We start from the raw sequence: 16765 nt of genomic DNA, 5'->3' as shown, positions 1-16765 counted from the left end.
ATGGGACTGATTACAAGATATCGGCCCAACAAGGAAAACCTGATCCAGGGTCGAGGCACCATAATGGAGAGAATCCATAATCTGGGTAAACATTTTCATACCATCCATCCATCTTTTTTTATCACTTTTTTATCTGGTATTTGTGGGTCACAAGGGTTGCTGGGGCCTGTCTCAGCTGACTCATGGGCAAGAGGCCTTCTGAGGTCATCAGTTAACCTATGTCTGGGTTGGGCAGAACAGAACTCTCCGGTCCTCCGATCCCTAGACAGTTTACTTCAGAAATGGCACAAGACAAGACAAAGATGTCAGATTTCAAAAAATCTAAAGGTTTATTGAACAGACAGAATGAAATAAATTATAAAATCTGCAGAGGGTTTATTTAATTAAATCAGATGTTACCAAGAACTCCAATTATAGGAACCTAGAGTCTGAACTATTCTCTTGTCAGAGGCCCATTTCAGCTTAACATTTCCTCCTCCTATTGACAAGCAGAATGACCCTGGAATGTTTTGACTATCTACTGGATGGTTTATCTGCGATCTGGTCTGAACACTCTGACATTCGAGACTTACATGTACTGTAAATACCCAGACCTTGAATGCATGAGGAAGAGAAACACTTAACATCAGAACTATAGGTTTAAGTGTTCTGACTTCATTATACCAGCTTAAAAATGAATGAACTTTTAAAGCAACGTTATAATATACTGTGTATATATATATATATCGTTATCCTCCAAGCCCACCAGTACCACCCCTCAACTATCCATCGGCTGGGGTCCTGCTTCCTTTCATCCTCCGTGCCGCCATACAGTCATCCACACAGCTGTAATTTTGTCTTGACTTTAGCAACCTTAACCATATTGATACTGCCTCTATCTGGCCTATCTGTCACTCTCTCTCTGTTTCTCTCTCTCTGATGCTGTTCTTATCTTCTTTTGATTTCTTTTCCACCCAACCGGTCGAGGCGGATGGCCGCCCAAAAGAGTCTGGGTCCGCTCGGAGTTTCTTCCTCATCGAGGGAGTTTTTCCCCGCAACTGTCACTTATGCTTGCTCTGGAGGGTTCAGTTGGGTTTCTCTGTCTGTTAAAGCACTTTGAAATGTCTGCTGTCATGATTAAGCGCTATATAAATAAAACCTGATTGATTTATATATATATATATATATATATATATATATATATATATATATATATATATATATATATATATATATATATATAATTACAGTATTTCATAATTGAGCAAGCTCTTATCTGAGCAAACATCACAAACTTTCAACTAGACTGATAATCTGATTATTGTCTAATAATATATAGATTAATTAACTGTTTACAACACCTAAAGAAGACGTTTCTTTAACAAATTTTTATTAAAATGACTTCTGCATTAACACTAAATTTTACCAGTATTCCAGATAATATTGAGGCTGGTACGAATAATTGTGCTTATAGATGACTTTCCTTTTCAGTAAAAGCTAGCTTGTTACATGCTGCTTCAAAGCGGTGATGGATTGTAATTGTCAGTGTTCATCCGTCCGTCGGAGGGAGAAGGCCCATATGTAGATCAAAGCTATTACTTTGATCTACCCATGCTTTGATTTACCCTGACCTACCCCGAAAGTAGGTCAGGGTAAAATTTTGAATTCAGGAGTGTCGCGGGATGTTCCAGTCTCTAACTGCCTTGGTTCTAGCTGAATCCTGATAGCTTGAAGGGAATTTTATTGATTTTATAATTATAAAAAAAACAACGTAAAAAATACCATCTATTTGTTCAGATATACAATGCGGATAAAATTTCATTTAAAAAAATTCAATTTTCAGAAACTCTAAACCAAAAAACTAAACAGCAGCTCTACTTAAGGCCCTGTTATTAGAAAGGTCGAGGCCGGATGTAACGCAGACCGGAGTGGAAATGCTTTCCGGGTTGGACTGGAGGACACGCCCCTTTAAGGGGTGGGGCGTAAAAAAAAAGAAGATATTAAATTAACTTATGTTGTAAAAATAAATGAATGAAGACTAAACAATTAAAAATTCACCTCCGTGCTGTAAAAATAAATAAAAACATTCCTCTTAAAGTATATCTATAAAGTACTTCCGGGTCAGTGCTTTCCCACGACACTCAACATGGCGGCGTTCCTCAGCCCCCGCTCCATGGCGCTCCGCCGGCTGCTGCTCGGAGGATTCAGACGGCGGGATCAGACCCCACGACCTCCTGCCTCCAGGTGTGTGTGTGACGCTGCGCCGGGAGGACAGAAGATGCTGATCTTAGAGTCCACGGAGAAGTACAAGTTCGTGGAGAGACTCATTCCGCCGTCCAGAGTCCCGAATCCCCCGAAACACGCCGGGGTCACCCCGTCCGGCTGGAGCCCGCCGGCGGACACCCCGCCGCCGCTGCCTTACATGATCCGCCGCTCCCGGATGCACAACATCCCGGTTTACACGGACTTGACCCACGGCAGCCGCAGGATGACCCTCATCCGGAAGGTGGAGGGAGACATCTGGGCTCTGGAGAAGGACGTGAAGGAATATCTGAAGGACGTGACGGGCAAAGAGCTGCCGACACAAGTCAGTGAGGTCACCATGACCCTGAAGGTCAAAGGTCATTTCGAAACTGAGCTGAAGGAGTGGTTGACCTCCAAAGGCTTCTGACACAGGACAGATTCGGGACTTGCGGGTTTTTTTTTACGTACCAGAGACACTGAAGCTGTGACGTCAGATGGTTAAACGTGTGTGTGTGTGTGTGTGTGTGAAGACATTAAAATTTGTTATGAGTGAAAACATCAAAACTTGTTTCATTTATTTTGTTAAAAGCTGGTTTTCTGACTGCTCCTCAAAGAATCACGTGAATATAATAACCTGGAAATACAAAGAACATTTTCAACTTTACTCAAATCTATATATGAGTGATATTTATTTACACAGAATACAACAAATTCAACATGAAGCATATTCTAAATTGTGATCATTCGAATTCTATTACAGGGCATTTGTGTCACAGGTGAATATGGAATACAGGATTGTGTTGTAGGAATCTGTCAGCAAAGCAACTTTTAATGCGTATAGTTTCACAAATATCTTAACGTCTCACACCGAAGACAAAAGAAATGCAGGAACGAGTCGATCCGACGGTTCTGTTTGTGCACATTTACAGAAAAACGAGTGAAGATCTGAGCAGCAGGTTGAAACGGGTCAATGCGTGTCAGATCAAACAGGACTCCTCGTAGAAACTCAGCAGTGACTCGATGAGTTTAACTGAAGCTTCTGATGGAATAACAAGAACTCATCAGGATGGAAGCAGGGAGAGGAAGTCACTGACTCGTTCAGCAACTTCCTCCAGTCGGTCCTCTGGAAGAAGAAGAGCAGGAAACAGGTTAATATTTCTTCTGGAGGTTGCAGCTGAGTGTCATCGTCCGACATGGTTCTACATGAGATGACGTTAAAGGAAACGTTCACTTACGTAACGTGTGTTTGTGTCCTCGGCTCTGCAGCTGCTCTAGATCCTCCTTCAAGGACAGAGAAGCTTCTGACGCTTCCTTTAGCATCTCCACTTCCTGACATCAAAGACGGGAAGGATTCAGTACAATTTCCTACAGGTTTATCTTGAGCTGAGAGGAGTTTAACTTTTGTGTTTTCTACACACACACACACACACACACACACCGTGAGGCAGGCTTGTAGAAGCTGATGAACCCTCTTGAAGACGTCCGTCTCGGCGCTGAAGCTGCGGTGCTCTGAGCTACAATAAACTCTCAGGTCGCTTTCAAAAACATGGCTGAAGGTAGCGATCAGCTGTTGGAGGTCGCACGCCGCCACACGCAGCGAGCTCGGAGAGAAGACGGAGGGAGACGGAACATCTTTGTTCCAGAATTCACACTGAAGAGAGGAGAACATGGAGATCAGAGCAAACAGAGACACTCATTGAGGCCCAGCGAGGCCAGCACAACTACATGTGTTTAAATGACACAAAAGATCATCAGAGAAATATAAATGTGTGACAAATATTAATTCATATTTGTCACATTTAGATTTCATGTAGTTCTTTCTGACTGTGAACAAACTACCGGTAAACCTCGTCTCACGTCATTAATCGGTTCCAGGAGACGTAAGTCGAATTAACTTGGCTCCAGGCTAGACTGAAGATAACCATTCCATCCTGTACGGTTCTTTATCATTTCATTTTCAGAAAAAACGTCGCCTATTCATCTTCAGCCTCTTCGTCCTCATTGTGGGTCATGGCCTTGCTACGGGCTAATATATTTTGATTTATATTCTTATCTATCATCTAGTAACATGATTTCATGCGCTTTTCACAGTTTTCTACTGATTTTATGGTACCAATATTTGTGGCAGACAGGCGTAAAGCTGAGTAAAATGACAAATTTGACTTTTATTTTTCGTGGGTTTTTTTGAAAACCGACCTATAATCAAGAACGGCGTAAGTGGATCTTTACCTGCAAAGCTAGCCAGGATGCAGCAGCAGCCTCCTAACAAAACCATACAAAAAGAATCACACTGGTCAGATTTTAACCTCTGATCAGACCAGAGATCACATCTCCTCTGAACGTCCACTTTGCTGATCTGTTGATGCCACATGTCCTCAGATGGGGCTCAACTTTCCTCCATCTAGACTACAGAAGCCTTTCTGTCAGGACCAGATGTCATTGGACCAACGCTTTTCCTCCTTAAAATCCTTCCCATTTTTTCTAAAATGTATTCATAATCTGAATTTTTGGCTGTAAAATAAATAAGATGAATCATTGATTTAGGTGGTTTTAACTAATCAGATGTAAATGGACACCCCACCTCTGACTGGAGCTCCTCCAGGGCCGACTGGGTCGTCTCTAGAAGAGCACAAACATCAGCGACTTCTCTGCTCTGTTTGGACGATGCCTTGGTGTCCTTTTCTAGGGTCCTGTGACGAGAGGAGCGACAGTGATAGGTGAGAAAACACAAAACACAACACCAGAGGAAGCCGAGCGGGATCACAAAACGACTACTGGATGTGTGTCATCAACATCAATGATCGTACCAAAAAAATCATCTGATACCAACGTAGATCCAGAGTCTTTAAATAACTCCCATTAACCAGCACATAAACCAGCAACATTCATTTCACAAGAGGAATGAGCCTCCTGCTGCCCTGAAATACAGCGTAAAGAGTCAAACGCATGTGGAAACCAAACGAACACAACATACTTCATGTGTCCAGTCCACGGCTGAAAAACGGGCTCGAGCATTTGAGAGAGATGAGGGAGGCTCTCCGTGGCGTAGAACACGTCCAGCATCGTCTCTGCGTCGACTCGAGGCCTGGAGGACGTCTGGCTGGAGACGATGGTGAGAAGCTGCTCCAGGAACGAGATCTGCCTGCCAACGCTGGCTCTACCCTGGATGATATCATAAATAGGTTTGATGAAATGATGTGTGCAATGAATGGTCAGTAAATTAGCGACGGCTAACGTTGTTTAATCCGACCTCGATCAGATCCACGTCGTCTGCTCTGCACAGCATCAGCTCTCGTCCAAGATGAGCCATTTCTGCTGGAGTAAAAACAGGCTGCATCGGTAAAGAAGCTCCTTCTGGTTGGATGGAGGATGTTAAAAAAAACAGGACGCGCTTAGACTGAGACCATTGGCTGTCATTTTTATACATGCAGGGCAGGGCCTTGCTCAAGGGAGCCTCAGCGGTGATCGGGAGTGACTGGGCGGGAGCGGGAATCGAACCGCCAATCCCGCGATCATTAGACGATCCGCTCTACCAACTGAGCCACTGCCGCCGCAAAAGCTCTCGGCCTGTATGGGGATCGAACCCGCAACCTTGGCGTTATTAGCGCCACGCTCTAACCAACCGGTCAGTTATCGGAAGACATCAAAGCTACCTCGAGTGAGAACACCTCGCTCTTCAGCTGTCACCGACGTCTTCTTGGAACTCCAGAAGTTCTGGTTGATCCTGCAGAACAAAGATGATGTTTATGCACACACACACACACACACACACACACACACACACACACACACACACACACACACACACACAGGTCGACTGAACCTCTACCTGCAGCAGATCCACATCAGGATGTTGGTTCGATGCTCAGAGGGAGAAGTCAGCAGCCGCAGGAGGGTCTCTGCTTCCTGCAGGCCCAGACCTCCGACCCACGGACAGGAAGCAGCCTGCGGACAGGAGGACACGTGACGTCATCACAACGTCAAAACACCCCGCGCCTTCAGCGGTGATCGTACGATCAATAAAACACACACACACACACACACACACTCTTCTATACAATTCGTTCGCGTTGCTTTGAATCGTTCACCTGCAGTGCATCATAAATACGTCGCACTTGTTTTTCTTCTTTCAAACAAGCCGCCATCTGCACTGTTTTCTTCTTCTTCTTTTAAAAAAAATCTTCTTCTTCTTCTTCTTCTTCTTCTTCTTCTTCTTCTTCTTCTTGTATCAGCAGCTTTTAGATGCATTGTTGCCACCTGCTGGACAGAGTGAGGCAGTTCAGTTTTAAAAAAAATTACTCCTGACTGTATTTGTTGAACGAAAATAACGCGATCGAGGTCTTTACGGTGTGTAGTTTAGTTATTTTCTAATGGCCGGAGACGCTAGATAATATAATAACAGAATAATAATTATTGTCAGATTTTGTTTGTTTGTACCGATTGTCATATTTTCATCAATTGTCATATATAAAATTGTTAATATTTTTTAATAATAAACTCAAAGTATCTTCTCTTTAAGACAGGTGCTTTTCACACGTGGATCCAGATTCCGGGTCTTTTGAACATGAAAACGTTGTTGGTGATAAAAATTTCGTAATATTTTCCACGCTGGTTCCGGTTTGGGTTCGACTTTTATTTATTAAAATTAATTTATAGTGTTTTCATTATTATTATAACATTTCCAGGGAGGATTTCATCCAGATGTGGACTCAGGAGGACCGCGGTCCTTAAAGTGCAAAAATAAGGAAGAAGAAGAAGAAGAAGAAATTTACGTCATTTCCGGGATGTGGTCCACTCGGTAGTTGTGAACGCCGCGACGGAACGATTTTTGTTTTGTGCTCGTTTGATTACGTGAACTTGTTTCATTTGGTTAACGTGTTCGGGTTGGTACACCCTTCATCTCTTCCTCGACCGGAATGAAGAAAAAGAGCGCGGAGAAGAGGCGCCACGTGGTGGCGTGGGTCAACAAAGCCGAGTGGGACCAGGTTCTGGAGTATCTGTACTCCACGGACCCGGCTCTGCAGAGGTTTGCCCTGCAGAGGATCTCAGCGTGGAAGGGCAGGTATGCCAACAGCCCCGTGGCGGTGGAGTGCACAGCGGACCTGGTCAGGTGTCAGGTTCTGGACCGGTCCGGTCAGCTGGGTGGAGACGACCTGGTGCTGCTTTACGGGGCGGCCCTGGTCCGGTTCGTCAATCTGATCACCGAGCGACAGCAGGGGAAAGCAGCCCGGCCGCTCCGGCGCCTGGCCGGGAACCTGAACATCCCCGAGTGGGTCGTGAACCTGAGGCACGATTTTACACACCGGAAGCTCCCAACCTTGAAATGGTGTCAAAAAGGATGTAAGGTGGTTCTGGAGTGGCTCCAGCAGGAATACTGGGCCAGGCAGCTGGGAGGGGATCCGAACCAGGACTGGGTGCAGCCGGGCGTAGAGGACGAGGAGAACGAGCTGAAGCAGAGAGAAGATGAGCTCGTCACCCGACAGAAAGAGATGGAGGCCTACAAGAACGCCCGGGACCTGCTGATATCGTTTGAGAAGGAGCAGTTCCAGGCTTTTGACGGACAACCGGGACCCAACGACATGGGTTCGTGGCCCGCCCCGTTTTCAGACATGAGCTGGTTGCTCGGCGAGATCAAACAGTTCGCATTGGAGTCCAGCGACATGTTGACCGATGTGTTGTTGGAAAACGGATTCCTGGTTCCTACCGTTGAGCAGCTGGAGACGCTCGCCTGTGACTCCTCTGACGGCGTGTCTCACACCGAACCCAGAATCCCTCAGACGTTCCTTCAGTTCTGGCTGCCCCTCCTGAAGATGCTCAACTCTCCATCCTTCATTCACCTGCTTCTGGAGAAGCTCTTTGCTGAGCTGAAGCTGCTCGCCAGCGAGCAGAATCCTCACAGGGCTTTTTACATTTCCGCATGGATTTCCGAAGTCCTCGTCTGCAACAGCGTCCGGTTTGAGTATCGCTTTGAGAGCAAGACGCAGAAGAAGAACCGGATGAAGGACAGGATCTTTGTGAACCGCATCCACCTGAGGTGGCAGCAGCTGCTGTCGGCGTGTCTGGACGCTCCTTGCGTCAGCACGCCTCACTTACTCCACTTGATCCTGGATGATATGGAGCACCCACTCCCACTAGACACCCGGGAGAAGCTACTGCAGCTCTGCTCCATCTACACTCGCACCGATCACATCAAGTTCCACGCGTCCCCAAAGCGGGAGCAGCAGCCGATATACACACTGGAGAGTCTGCAGGAGAAGCTGCAGCATTCGTCGCACCACAGCCACGCCAGACGCGTCCTGGCCGACTCGGAGATGATCGAGGCCCCTCTGGACAGTCTGGGGTGGGTCCAGGCGGAAAAAGCCAAACTGCTCCGAGATTCTCCGTGGCAGGTGTGTAGTGATAAAGTTCTGTGGAGGGACTACCCACTGGGTAAAGTCCCTGGACAGTCAGACGACCCGTCCTGCCTCATGGTGGACAACTACTCCACCATGACGGTGTTCGACCAACAGGTGGAGTTTGAGAGCAATGCCTCCCACAGCGTCCCGGGGGTGTTGGGTCAAACCCGGACGGCTGAAGGTCGCCTTTGGAGCCAGAGTGACGTCAACAAACTGAAATCTGGACTGAAGTTTTTCTGAGTGACAATTTGTGTGTTCTACACACACTGATGATGAACACAAGTTTTACTCTCACCAGGAGTGTAAAATGTAGGGGGAAAAAAGTGTTATCCTCCTTTATCATCCTCGTGTTCCAACTGTCTAAAGGTCCAAAATCTAAAATTGAGTTTCACCTGAACACACATCTGTTTTATTTTGTGTTCTTTTTACAATTTAAGCTGTTGATGCACTTGTTGGTCCTCATGAAGGTGAAGATGATGATGACGATGATGTCTTTTCCACGGAAATGGCTCCAGTTGTCAGCACAAGGCAGTGTTGTATAAGTAACCATTTTATATTTGTGTTCAATAAAAAAATACCGAAGCAATGATAATATTATTGATAATGTTATTGATAACTCACACAAACCACCAGACCCTTCCTGCCTCCCTTGGGCTGGAGATTCTGACATTATTCCAAACATCTGCAACATTTCTCTTTGTTCAAACCTTCATTCACAATAAAACACCTTTGACGACAGAATCAACTTTAAAACCGTCTTTATTTTCTCAAATCAGTCGTGACTTCATTTACATTCTGACTTGTACAGGTCCTCGACTAGATGTTGGTGGGAGATTTGTGTTCAGGTCAGATGAAATGGAATGTTTGTAAATTTGGTAATAATCTTGATTCAATCTAACGAATGCAGTCATGATCAATTTCTGTTCATCATTTTCATCAACAGTGTTTACTGTGTCCCCCCGACGACAACGAAGCCCTCTGGTGTGGTGACCCCCTCTGATGTCACATCTGTTTTCGGTTACTCAACCCCCAGATTTTTAATGGCGTTGTTCATTGCTTTTCATTCCCAACATGTCTCCAACATTCCAATAATAATAAGAAGAATGTTTTTGCTCTGCTTGTCTCCGACCTTCAGACATTGTCCATAGAGGTAGGAAAATTGTCTTTAACAAGGAAAAAGTAAGTAGCAATAGTAAATAGTAATAAATTTGCAATAATTTGGGGATTAAATTATGGCTTTTTTAAGATCATAATTCAAGAATAATTAAAAAGACAATCAGTCAAGCTTGTCCAAATCTTGTTCACTGATGAATGTTTGAAATAAATGGAAAACCAATTTTAAAATGTGTTCTAAAGTTTGGCCCCAACATTAGTGAACTCCATGAAATGGAAATATTGACACTATTAGTCCTTCAGATTTGTGTTAATGTTAGAATGTTAGGGATGGAGAGCTACCTCCTGAACATCTGAAGCAATTTAAAATAAAAAAACAGGATGAATCATAGGCCTCCATCGAACAGCTTCACACCACATACAACTGTCGTACATCCGGAACCTAGAACAATCGCAGAGGTTGAGCTTGTATTTTGTGCACATGACCTTCTCGTGCAGTAGAAGGTACATTTCAAACTCTGTTTCAGGCATGTTCCTCAGATGGTGTTTGGGTGTATGAACCCTGTCACAGCTGAAGCAGTGTCCGATGGGTTGGATGCAGTTGGATGTAAGACCCATTTGACTAAAGGAAATGATCGATGTATCGAAACTACAGGCAAAACAGAACGACATGAAAGTGAAAACACTGATCGTACCAACACACAGCTGATGAAGACGTTTCCTCGCGTTTAACTGCGACTATCACATTCTCCAGTTTGTGAGATGTTGTGTGGACTGGGCAGAAGAATCTATGTAGTGATGATCAAGTTTGTAGTGTTCGATCTCTTCTATCAGTTCAGGTATTTACCAAGTCATCTATCATTATATGATACATTAGGTTTGATTAGAAATACTAGCTGTCCTTTTATTAAAGAGCTGTAGAGACAAGGGGCCACATGTTACAGAACAAACACCGTGTATCAATAATTACTGTCAGAATAAAGCATTCCATCTTAATATGAAAGTGGCAGTGGTGGGATTTGAACCCACACCTCCTTAGAGACTAGCGCCTAAATCCAGCCACTTGACCACACTACCTCCAGAATATTGAATATTTAACATAATTTAATTAGCAGCACTTTTAAGTAACATTCACAATAAATTGTAGATAGGAAAAATGAAAGAGAATTTTAACTTTTACTCATGTGGACTAGGCCTACGTGAACCACGGCCTCCTGCACACCACAGCTGTTTCAGGTTCCAACGGCCAGCAGAGAAGGAGACAAAAACAGGACAGAGCCATAGTAATGACTCAGAGTAGATTTAGGAATTAAATAGGGCTTAAAAGTGAAATTCAGGGACATCAGAACACAGCAAGTTAAGGTCAGGCAGACAGACAAAGCAGAAAAAGACATGAAAACGAAACAAAAATAGGGAAAGTAAAGGCGCTGAGTAGAAGTTAGAATAACCAGAGAAACAACAGATTAAAAAAAAAAAAAGAGGACATTCTTTCATTAACTGGATTAACATTCTTTCTGTTAATCCAGCTCCTGGATTAACAGTAAACTGAAATTAAAACATCAAACTGGTGTGAATTTTGTAAGACAGAAGAAACAAAAGAACATGTAATCATTGTCACTAAAAGGAAAAATATAAAGTGGAAAAAGACATGTTAAGCATAATTTAAAGTAATTCAACAAATGGATTCACACGGGACAAACCGGGTTTGATAGTGTGATTGTTATGACCTATGCTGACCAGACGGTGGCGGTAGCGCGCGTCAACAGCTGTTTGCCTACCGCCTAAAAACAGCGATGAACGATAAAAGAAGAGGCTTTAGAGTACAGTAGTTCTTCCGGAAGTGTGTGACTCTTGTGGCGGACTTGTTTTATCCGAGGTCGTGATTCGTGAAACCGCGCCATCGTCTCCTGCCTCCCGCACAGAGACGGTGAACCGGAGAAGTTTGTTCTTGCATTATTAACCCGAACGGGTCGGTAAGTTTGAGGTGAGATGGGGGCCGATAAAGGGCACTGCGTCACCTGTGAGTTTGGTTCAGGAGGCCGCGATGCCTCAGTTCATGTTAGCTAATCAAGCTAGGATAGCATGGCTGACGAGAAGTGTGTGGGCACCTAGTGATAAAATGACTTGCAAAAGTAAAAGCTATGGTTAGTGAGTGTAGAAGTTGACTTTAATGATGGATCAGAGCATACAAAACAAAAACACAACCAAGGCCCGTGAATCCAACTTTAGCTAGTCGTTATAGCTAATGCTACTTGGGCTTTCAAGCCACGATGACAAACTAATGTAACGCGTAACGTTACGAGTGAAGGTAGAATGCATTGCAGCACGTGATTAAACGGATGTGTGGCTAGCTAACGTGTGCGTGTAGCATGACCTGTGGAGCACAGTTGCTAGCTAATGCTAGCGAGGCCTGCTACAAGCAATTAGCCGAGTACGACAGGAATACGTTTTAAGTCACGTGACCGATGGAGCAGGAGACGAGCGGACCCACCGGGAGCCTTCTCCGTCAGCAGTGTGTTATTGGTGCTTTTTAAATAAAGTTATTACCAAAATTATAAATTGAACTTGAACAGCCAATTTCATGGCTTGAAAAAAATGCCAATTAACCATTTTAAGGTTCAGCGTTGAGATTGACTGATAACTGACTGTAGGGCGCAAAGAGCATGATTTATTTATGGTAAAAATGCTTAAATGAATGAATGGTATGTACATGAAACTGGAAATAGTTGGAGGATTTTGCAATAAGCAGTCTTGTGTTTGTTTTCCACAGGATAGGATACACAAGATATAATTAGAGCGGTGTTCTTGTGGTTCCACAATGATCACCAGAAGAAGAGGCCGCGTCGTCAACAACCCTGAAGTGCAGTCCTTGGAGGTGGATGTGGTGGAAACAGTGGAAGTGGAAAAAGAGGTCATAAGTCTGTCTGAGAGTGTCCCTGCTGATGACATCACTATAGCTGGGACAGAAGTAGAGGACCTGTTTGGAATGGAAGACTTAAAATGGACATTTGACAGAGACACCAGCTACCCCTTCTTTGATATCGACTTGGCTGATCTGGGTGTGTGCAGTGCCAAGGACCAAGATTCTGGATTTGAAGCTTCAGTAGTATCTTCTCCAAAGAGGATGCCTTCGAATTTGAAGATCAAGAACAGCAAACTCCAATCAAGCCACATGATCAACAAAAACGCCATTGCTGCCAGACAAAATCGTCTGAAGAAGAAAGAGTATGTCACCAGTTTGGAGAAGAAAGTTGGAATCCTCTCAACAGAAAACGGCAGGCTTAAACAGGACAACACTCAGCTGACCAAGAGGGTTGAAGAGTTGGAAGATGAGACCAGGTACTTGAGAGCTGTGCTGGCCAATGAGAGCATGTTAGCCCAGCTCTTGTCCAGGCTAAGCGGTATGAATGGGATGAAATTATCTTCCTCGCTTTTCCAGGGGTTCGACTCAAACGACCACGACTATGCCTTACCCAGAAAGCGCGTAAAAGTGGAGGAGAAAGATACGTCTGGTGGCGTGTGTCTGCACGTGGACAAGAACCATGTCTCGGTGGAGTTCTGCACTAAATGTGCAGAGAGTGCAAGCACATCACTTAAAATGTAGGGTCAAGTACCTCTCTCTGTTTTCAGATATTGACTGAACTTAATCAGGCTTTACTGAACTGCTTGAGGATGGATGAACACTTGTGAATTAGTTAAAATTACCCAATAAGTTCTCACTGTGCACGTGTTTTATGTGAAATTATGATGACGAGTTAAATACACGTTACTGCTAAACCTTGTTGACAGTTTCTTCTAGGTAATGCTTGATCCACCATGCGGGATGAGTGGCTTTCAGAACACCTTTGCCTGCTTGACCTCATGGTAAGGATCAGAAAAGAAATTTATTTTTGATTTTTTTTTTTTTTTTTGGTTCTTGTACTGGCATTCTGCAAAAGACTTTAGTACATGTGAGTTAAATTACTCTCTTGAATGCCAAGCTGTTAAAGATAAAGGTGAAGGTCCACAAAGAGTGAGCATGATTCAGCTTTCAAATTGGAAATGCATTAATTTAAAGAAAATATTCAATCTGTTTGTGTGTTTTGATAAGATTAGATCTCTTTGTGGACCAGCACCATTGTGTAAAAGAACACATTAATTTAGCACCGCTTGTTTTTCTTTATGCTAAAGTGGATTCTGCTGGTGGAAGTGGAAGAGGCTGGACAAGCAGCTGCCGACGCGGCCTGTGTTTTTTTTTTTTTTTTTTAAAGGTAGTATTGGTAACAAGTGGTACATGTTAAATTCTATATTTCACCAATTATCCACACCATGTCTAGGTTGTGAAAGAGTTGCTCGTGCAGTTTGAGAGGCGAAAAAAGCTGCACCATTACTTGGGAAAATGCTATTAAGGAAGCTTAGTAGTTTCAAAATGCGCCTGTTTATTGATTGTATATCAATGTATTGTTGTAATCCATCCAAACTGATTCACTTTAAGATGTAATATTTTCAGTTCAGACCAGGTGGAGCCGATTGTAAATGTGTATATATCTTTTATAATGTAGTGCTTGCGCTAAATGATGAAATGTTGAATAAATCATATTTTCATTATGTGTAAGCTACAAATATCTACTTTGTCTTTCTCTGTACTTTTGATATTAATGCATCTCTTTTTCTCTTTCTAAACAGCAAGCTCTCTGCCGATTAACGTCTAACTTTTCCTCAACATTTGGGTCAAGTCTGGTAAAGGTTGTCCAAACAATAGAATGAGCTCGTGGTGGAAGTACAAAGTAATGGCATATGAAAGTTTGCCTGTTTTCAAATCATCACTACCCAGAAAATTCTTACATTTAAAACGTACATCAAAACAGAACGTGGTGATTTGCATAACATGAAACGCCATATTTAATTAAAAACAGCAGAGAAAATAAGAAACATTGAAAATGAGAAACTTCTTTTTTTTTTAAACTTGTCTAGTTTGAATTTTATGCTGGCAACACATTTAAAAAACATTTCCTGATGGATCATCTAAACCTGTGGTAACCTGGTAACAGGTTGTTAACATGTCCAGGCACAAAAAACAGCATCAAGACAGGTCGACCCTTTCTGCATTTAACATGTAGTGTTGACATCACTGCATTAAAAACAGGACCTTAACCTTGCACATAAATGCTGAATGATACAGGTTTTAGCGACATGCTGCCGAGTCGACGTGTTCAGGGAAGGCTTAGTTTCTTTTAGAAAACATGTTCTGTCTGTATGGACAACAGGGCTTTGTGATACAGGGGGGGGGGGGTGCCTGTAGTCTACATTGTCACCTGCTGAAAATATTTGGGGCTTTGTGAAGTATGAAATATGTCAAAGATGAAAGAGCTGTCAGGTGATGTATCTGATAAATATGACCCTTCCAATTTAATGTGTTGCTGGCATCAAATCACAAGTTAGAATCAAGAGAATGAAATGTCTTTCAAAATTGCTATTTTATATTATATATGGGCTTTCAATGATTTGTAAATGATTTCATTGTGATTTTATTACTCAGATTTCAGTGTCCCTCCTTTTTTTGAACAGGGTGTACATGATGTACTGTGTACTGTACATGATTTATATATTCTTAGTTTTTGTCGCGATGTTGAACCAGTGTGTTGGTGGTTCCTCGTGACTGTGCTCCTGTTCCTACTTCACATCAGGAGTTTCACCCTGGGAAGTCGGTTTCTATATAGAAAATGCACGCTCGGTGGTCAAAGCCAGATGAACTACAAAAGAATTGAGAATTCAAATGGTAACCATGGAAACCTGCCTTATACATAGTAAAGGGTTGTTTTTATTACATCTGATGCTCAGATAAGAAAGCTTGAGGGTTTAAGGTGTGTCCTGACTTGTTGCATAAGACTTAATTTCACAACAACTAAACATTTAGTAGCAAATTAGGACTTGTGACAAGTTTCCTGATGAGGCATTGTGTTTCTAAATACATGTGTGTCAGCTGACAGTAACACTACAATCGTGAAAAACTTTGCACAACTTTGTTGTCAGATCATGAGAAAATAGTTTGTTCTACATCGTCCATAAAGAAAATCTTATTTCAAAGTAAGCCAAGATTATTTGTGAAGTTTTAAAACTCTGACAGATTTTCAGTGTGACTATTAACACCCTCCACCCCCCACTTCTTTAGTCAATAGGAGATGAGTGAACCTTTAGTTACATGCAGTAAAAGCTGGAGTATAATTCTTTTACAACTCAAATTCACGATACCTTTAAAATTCGTACGTTTACAGGTCGTGTTATGAATCTTAAGTCACTGTTGCAGCTTCTTCTGAAAAGAATAAAAACCTTTTTTTCGCCAGCCGTCACAAACCAGTGCAGGTTTGTTCCTGGTTTGATTGGACACCATGCTTTGCTGAGGTAATGGCAGAAATGTCACCTACAGGAAGATCCTTGGCTTTAACCTGAAAAATAAACATTTGTTCCAGCGTTTCTAAGAAAATTGAATGTATTTGTGAAGTTTGTAGTAGAACTAATTCAGTATGCCCAATTTAATTTTTCTATGAAATACCAGTGCGCTTCATTTTACACATGAAAATGTCAGTGTTAAAAATAGATGTGATTCTTTGCCCTGAACAACCAGAGGTGTCAGCAGGTTGAAGAGGACCTGCTAAACAAGCAAGGAATGTGAAGCATAATAAAGAATACTCCAAATGCAACTCATTTATTACCCCTAACAAGGACTTGTTTGTCCGCTAGCAGGACTCTTTTAAGTCCACTTCATTGGTTTCATGGGACTTGTTTGCAGGGTTTACCAGAAGGACGGAGGGATGAGTATTTTTAAATGTTAAGGTTTGAACAAAATTGTTTTTTTTTCAATGTGCAATGGTCACAATGTAATATATGCTTATACATATGATGGCTCAAATTCTCAATTTTTGTGAAAAGCACAAAAATCTGGACATGGAAAAAAAAAATCACTGAAGACACTAAAAAATCTGTAAACCCAGAACAGAATGAGTGTTGGTCACAAGCATCAACTGTTACTCATGCAAAGAGATCTGGGTCTGATT

General features: G+C 42.8%; 4 protein-coding genes across 8 annotated transcripts; 3 read left to right on the top strand and 1 right to left on the bottom strand.

Annotated features, from left to right (window-relative positions):
• Window positions 1-1811: 1811 nt before the first annotated feature.
• mrpl49 (mitochondrial ribosomal protein L49) lies at window positions 1812-2780 on the top strand. The gene has a single exon (XM_068341841.1). It carries the CDS (start codon window positions 2126-2128, stop codon window positions 2648-2650), a length of 525 nt encoding a protein of 174 aa, XP_068197942.1. The 5' UTR covers window positions 1812-2125; the 3' UTR covers window positions 2651-2780.
• A 144-nt stretch (window positions 2781-2924) lies between these two features.
• On the bottom strand, window positions 2925-6382 carry haus7 (HAUS augmin-like complex, subunit 7). 2 transcript variants are annotated; one of them, XM_068342438.1, is made up of 9 exons: window positions 6312-6382; window positions 6053-6168; window positions 5877-5947; window positions 5474-5538; window positions 5198-5385; window positions 4805-4913; window positions 3662-3874; window positions 3459-3552; window positions 2925-3346 (listed from the first exon to the last, which is right to left on the bottom strand). In XM_068342438.1, the coding sequence occupies exons 1-9, from the start codon at window positions 6366-6368 to the stop codon at window positions 3285-3287; spliced, it is 975 nt and encodes a 324-aa protein (XP_068198539.1). In that variant the 5' UTR covers window positions 6369-6382; the 3' UTR covers window positions 2925-3284. The 2 variants fall into 2 exon arrangements, with proteins under 2 accessions (XP_068198539.1, XP_068198548.1); XM_068342447.1 differs by having other exon boundaries at window positions 5474-5535.
• Window positions 6383-7017: 635 nt separating this feature from the next.
• Window positions 7018-9346, top strand: las1l (LAS1 like ribosome biogenesis factor). Its single transcript, XM_068331922.1, has one exon. It carries the CDS (start codon window positions 7140-7142, stop codon window positions 8856-8858), a length of 1719 nt encoding a protein of 572 aa, XP_068188023.1. The 5' UTR covers window positions 7018-7139; the 3' UTR covers window positions 8859-9346.
• Window positions 9347-11538: 2192 nt separating this feature from the next.
• crebzf (CREB/ATF bZIP transcription factor) lies at window positions 11539-16550 on the top strand. 4 transcript variants are annotated; one of them, XM_068331959.1, is made up of 5 exons: window positions 11539-11704; window positions 12502-13070; window positions 13171-13331; window positions 13521-13595; window positions 13902-16540. In XM_068331959.1, the coding sequence occupies exons 2-3, from the start codon at window positions 12550-12552 to the stop codon at window positions 13217-13219; spliced, it is 570 nt and encodes a 189-aa protein (XP_068188060.1). In that variant the 5' UTR covers window positions 11539-11704; window positions 12502-12549; the 3' UTR covers window positions 13220-13331; window positions 13521-13595; window positions 13902-16540. The 4 variants fall into 4 exon arrangements, with proteins under 4 accessions (XP_068188060.1, XP_068188051.1, XP_068188042.1 ...); XM_068331950.1 differs by having other exon boundaries at window positions 13171-13595; window positions 13902-16537; XM_068331941.1 differs by having other exon boundaries at window positions 11539-11715; window positions 12502-13595; window positions 13902-16550.
• The last annotated feature ends 215 nt before the right edge of the window (window positions 16551-16765 follow it).

This window comes from Antennarius striatus, chromosome 2 (assembly GCF_040054535.1).
Source record: "Antennarius striatus isolate MH-2024 chromosome 2, ASM4005453v1, whole genome shotgun sequence".
NCBI lineage: Eukaryota > Metazoa > Chordata > Actinopteri > Lophiiformes > Antennariidae > Antennarius > Antennarius striatus.
Note: the sequence above shows the minus strand (reverse complement) of the source record. Positions and strands in the feature narration are given on the sequence as shown.

Excerpts from the sequence above, each read along its gene's own strand:
- mrpl49 (XM_068341841.1), top strand. The coding sequence starts at position 2,126 with ATGGCGGCGTTCCTCAGCCCCCGCTCCATGGCGCTCCGCCGGCTGCTG.
- crebzf (XM_068331941.1), top strand. The coding sequence starts at position 12,550 with ATGATCACCAGAAGAAGAGGCCGCGTCGTCAACAACCCTGAAGTGCAG.
- las1l (XM_068331922.1), top strand. The coding sequence starts at position 7,140 with ATGAAGAAAAAGAGCGCGGAGAAGAGGCGCCACGTGGTGGCGTGGGTC.
- haus7 (XM_068342438.1), bottom strand. The coding sequence starts at position 6,368 with ATGGCGGCTTGTTTGAAAGAAGAAAAACAAGTGCGACGTATTTATGAT. Across the intron at positions 5,386-5,473 it reads ACGACGTGGATCTGATCGAG|GGTAGAGCCAGCGTTGGCAG; the intron begins GTCGGATTAAAC and ends GATATCATCCAG. Across the intron at positions 4,914-5,197 it reads CCGTGGACTGGACACATGAA|GACCCTAGAAAAGGACACCA; the intron begins GTATGTTGTGTT and ends CTCTCGTCACAG.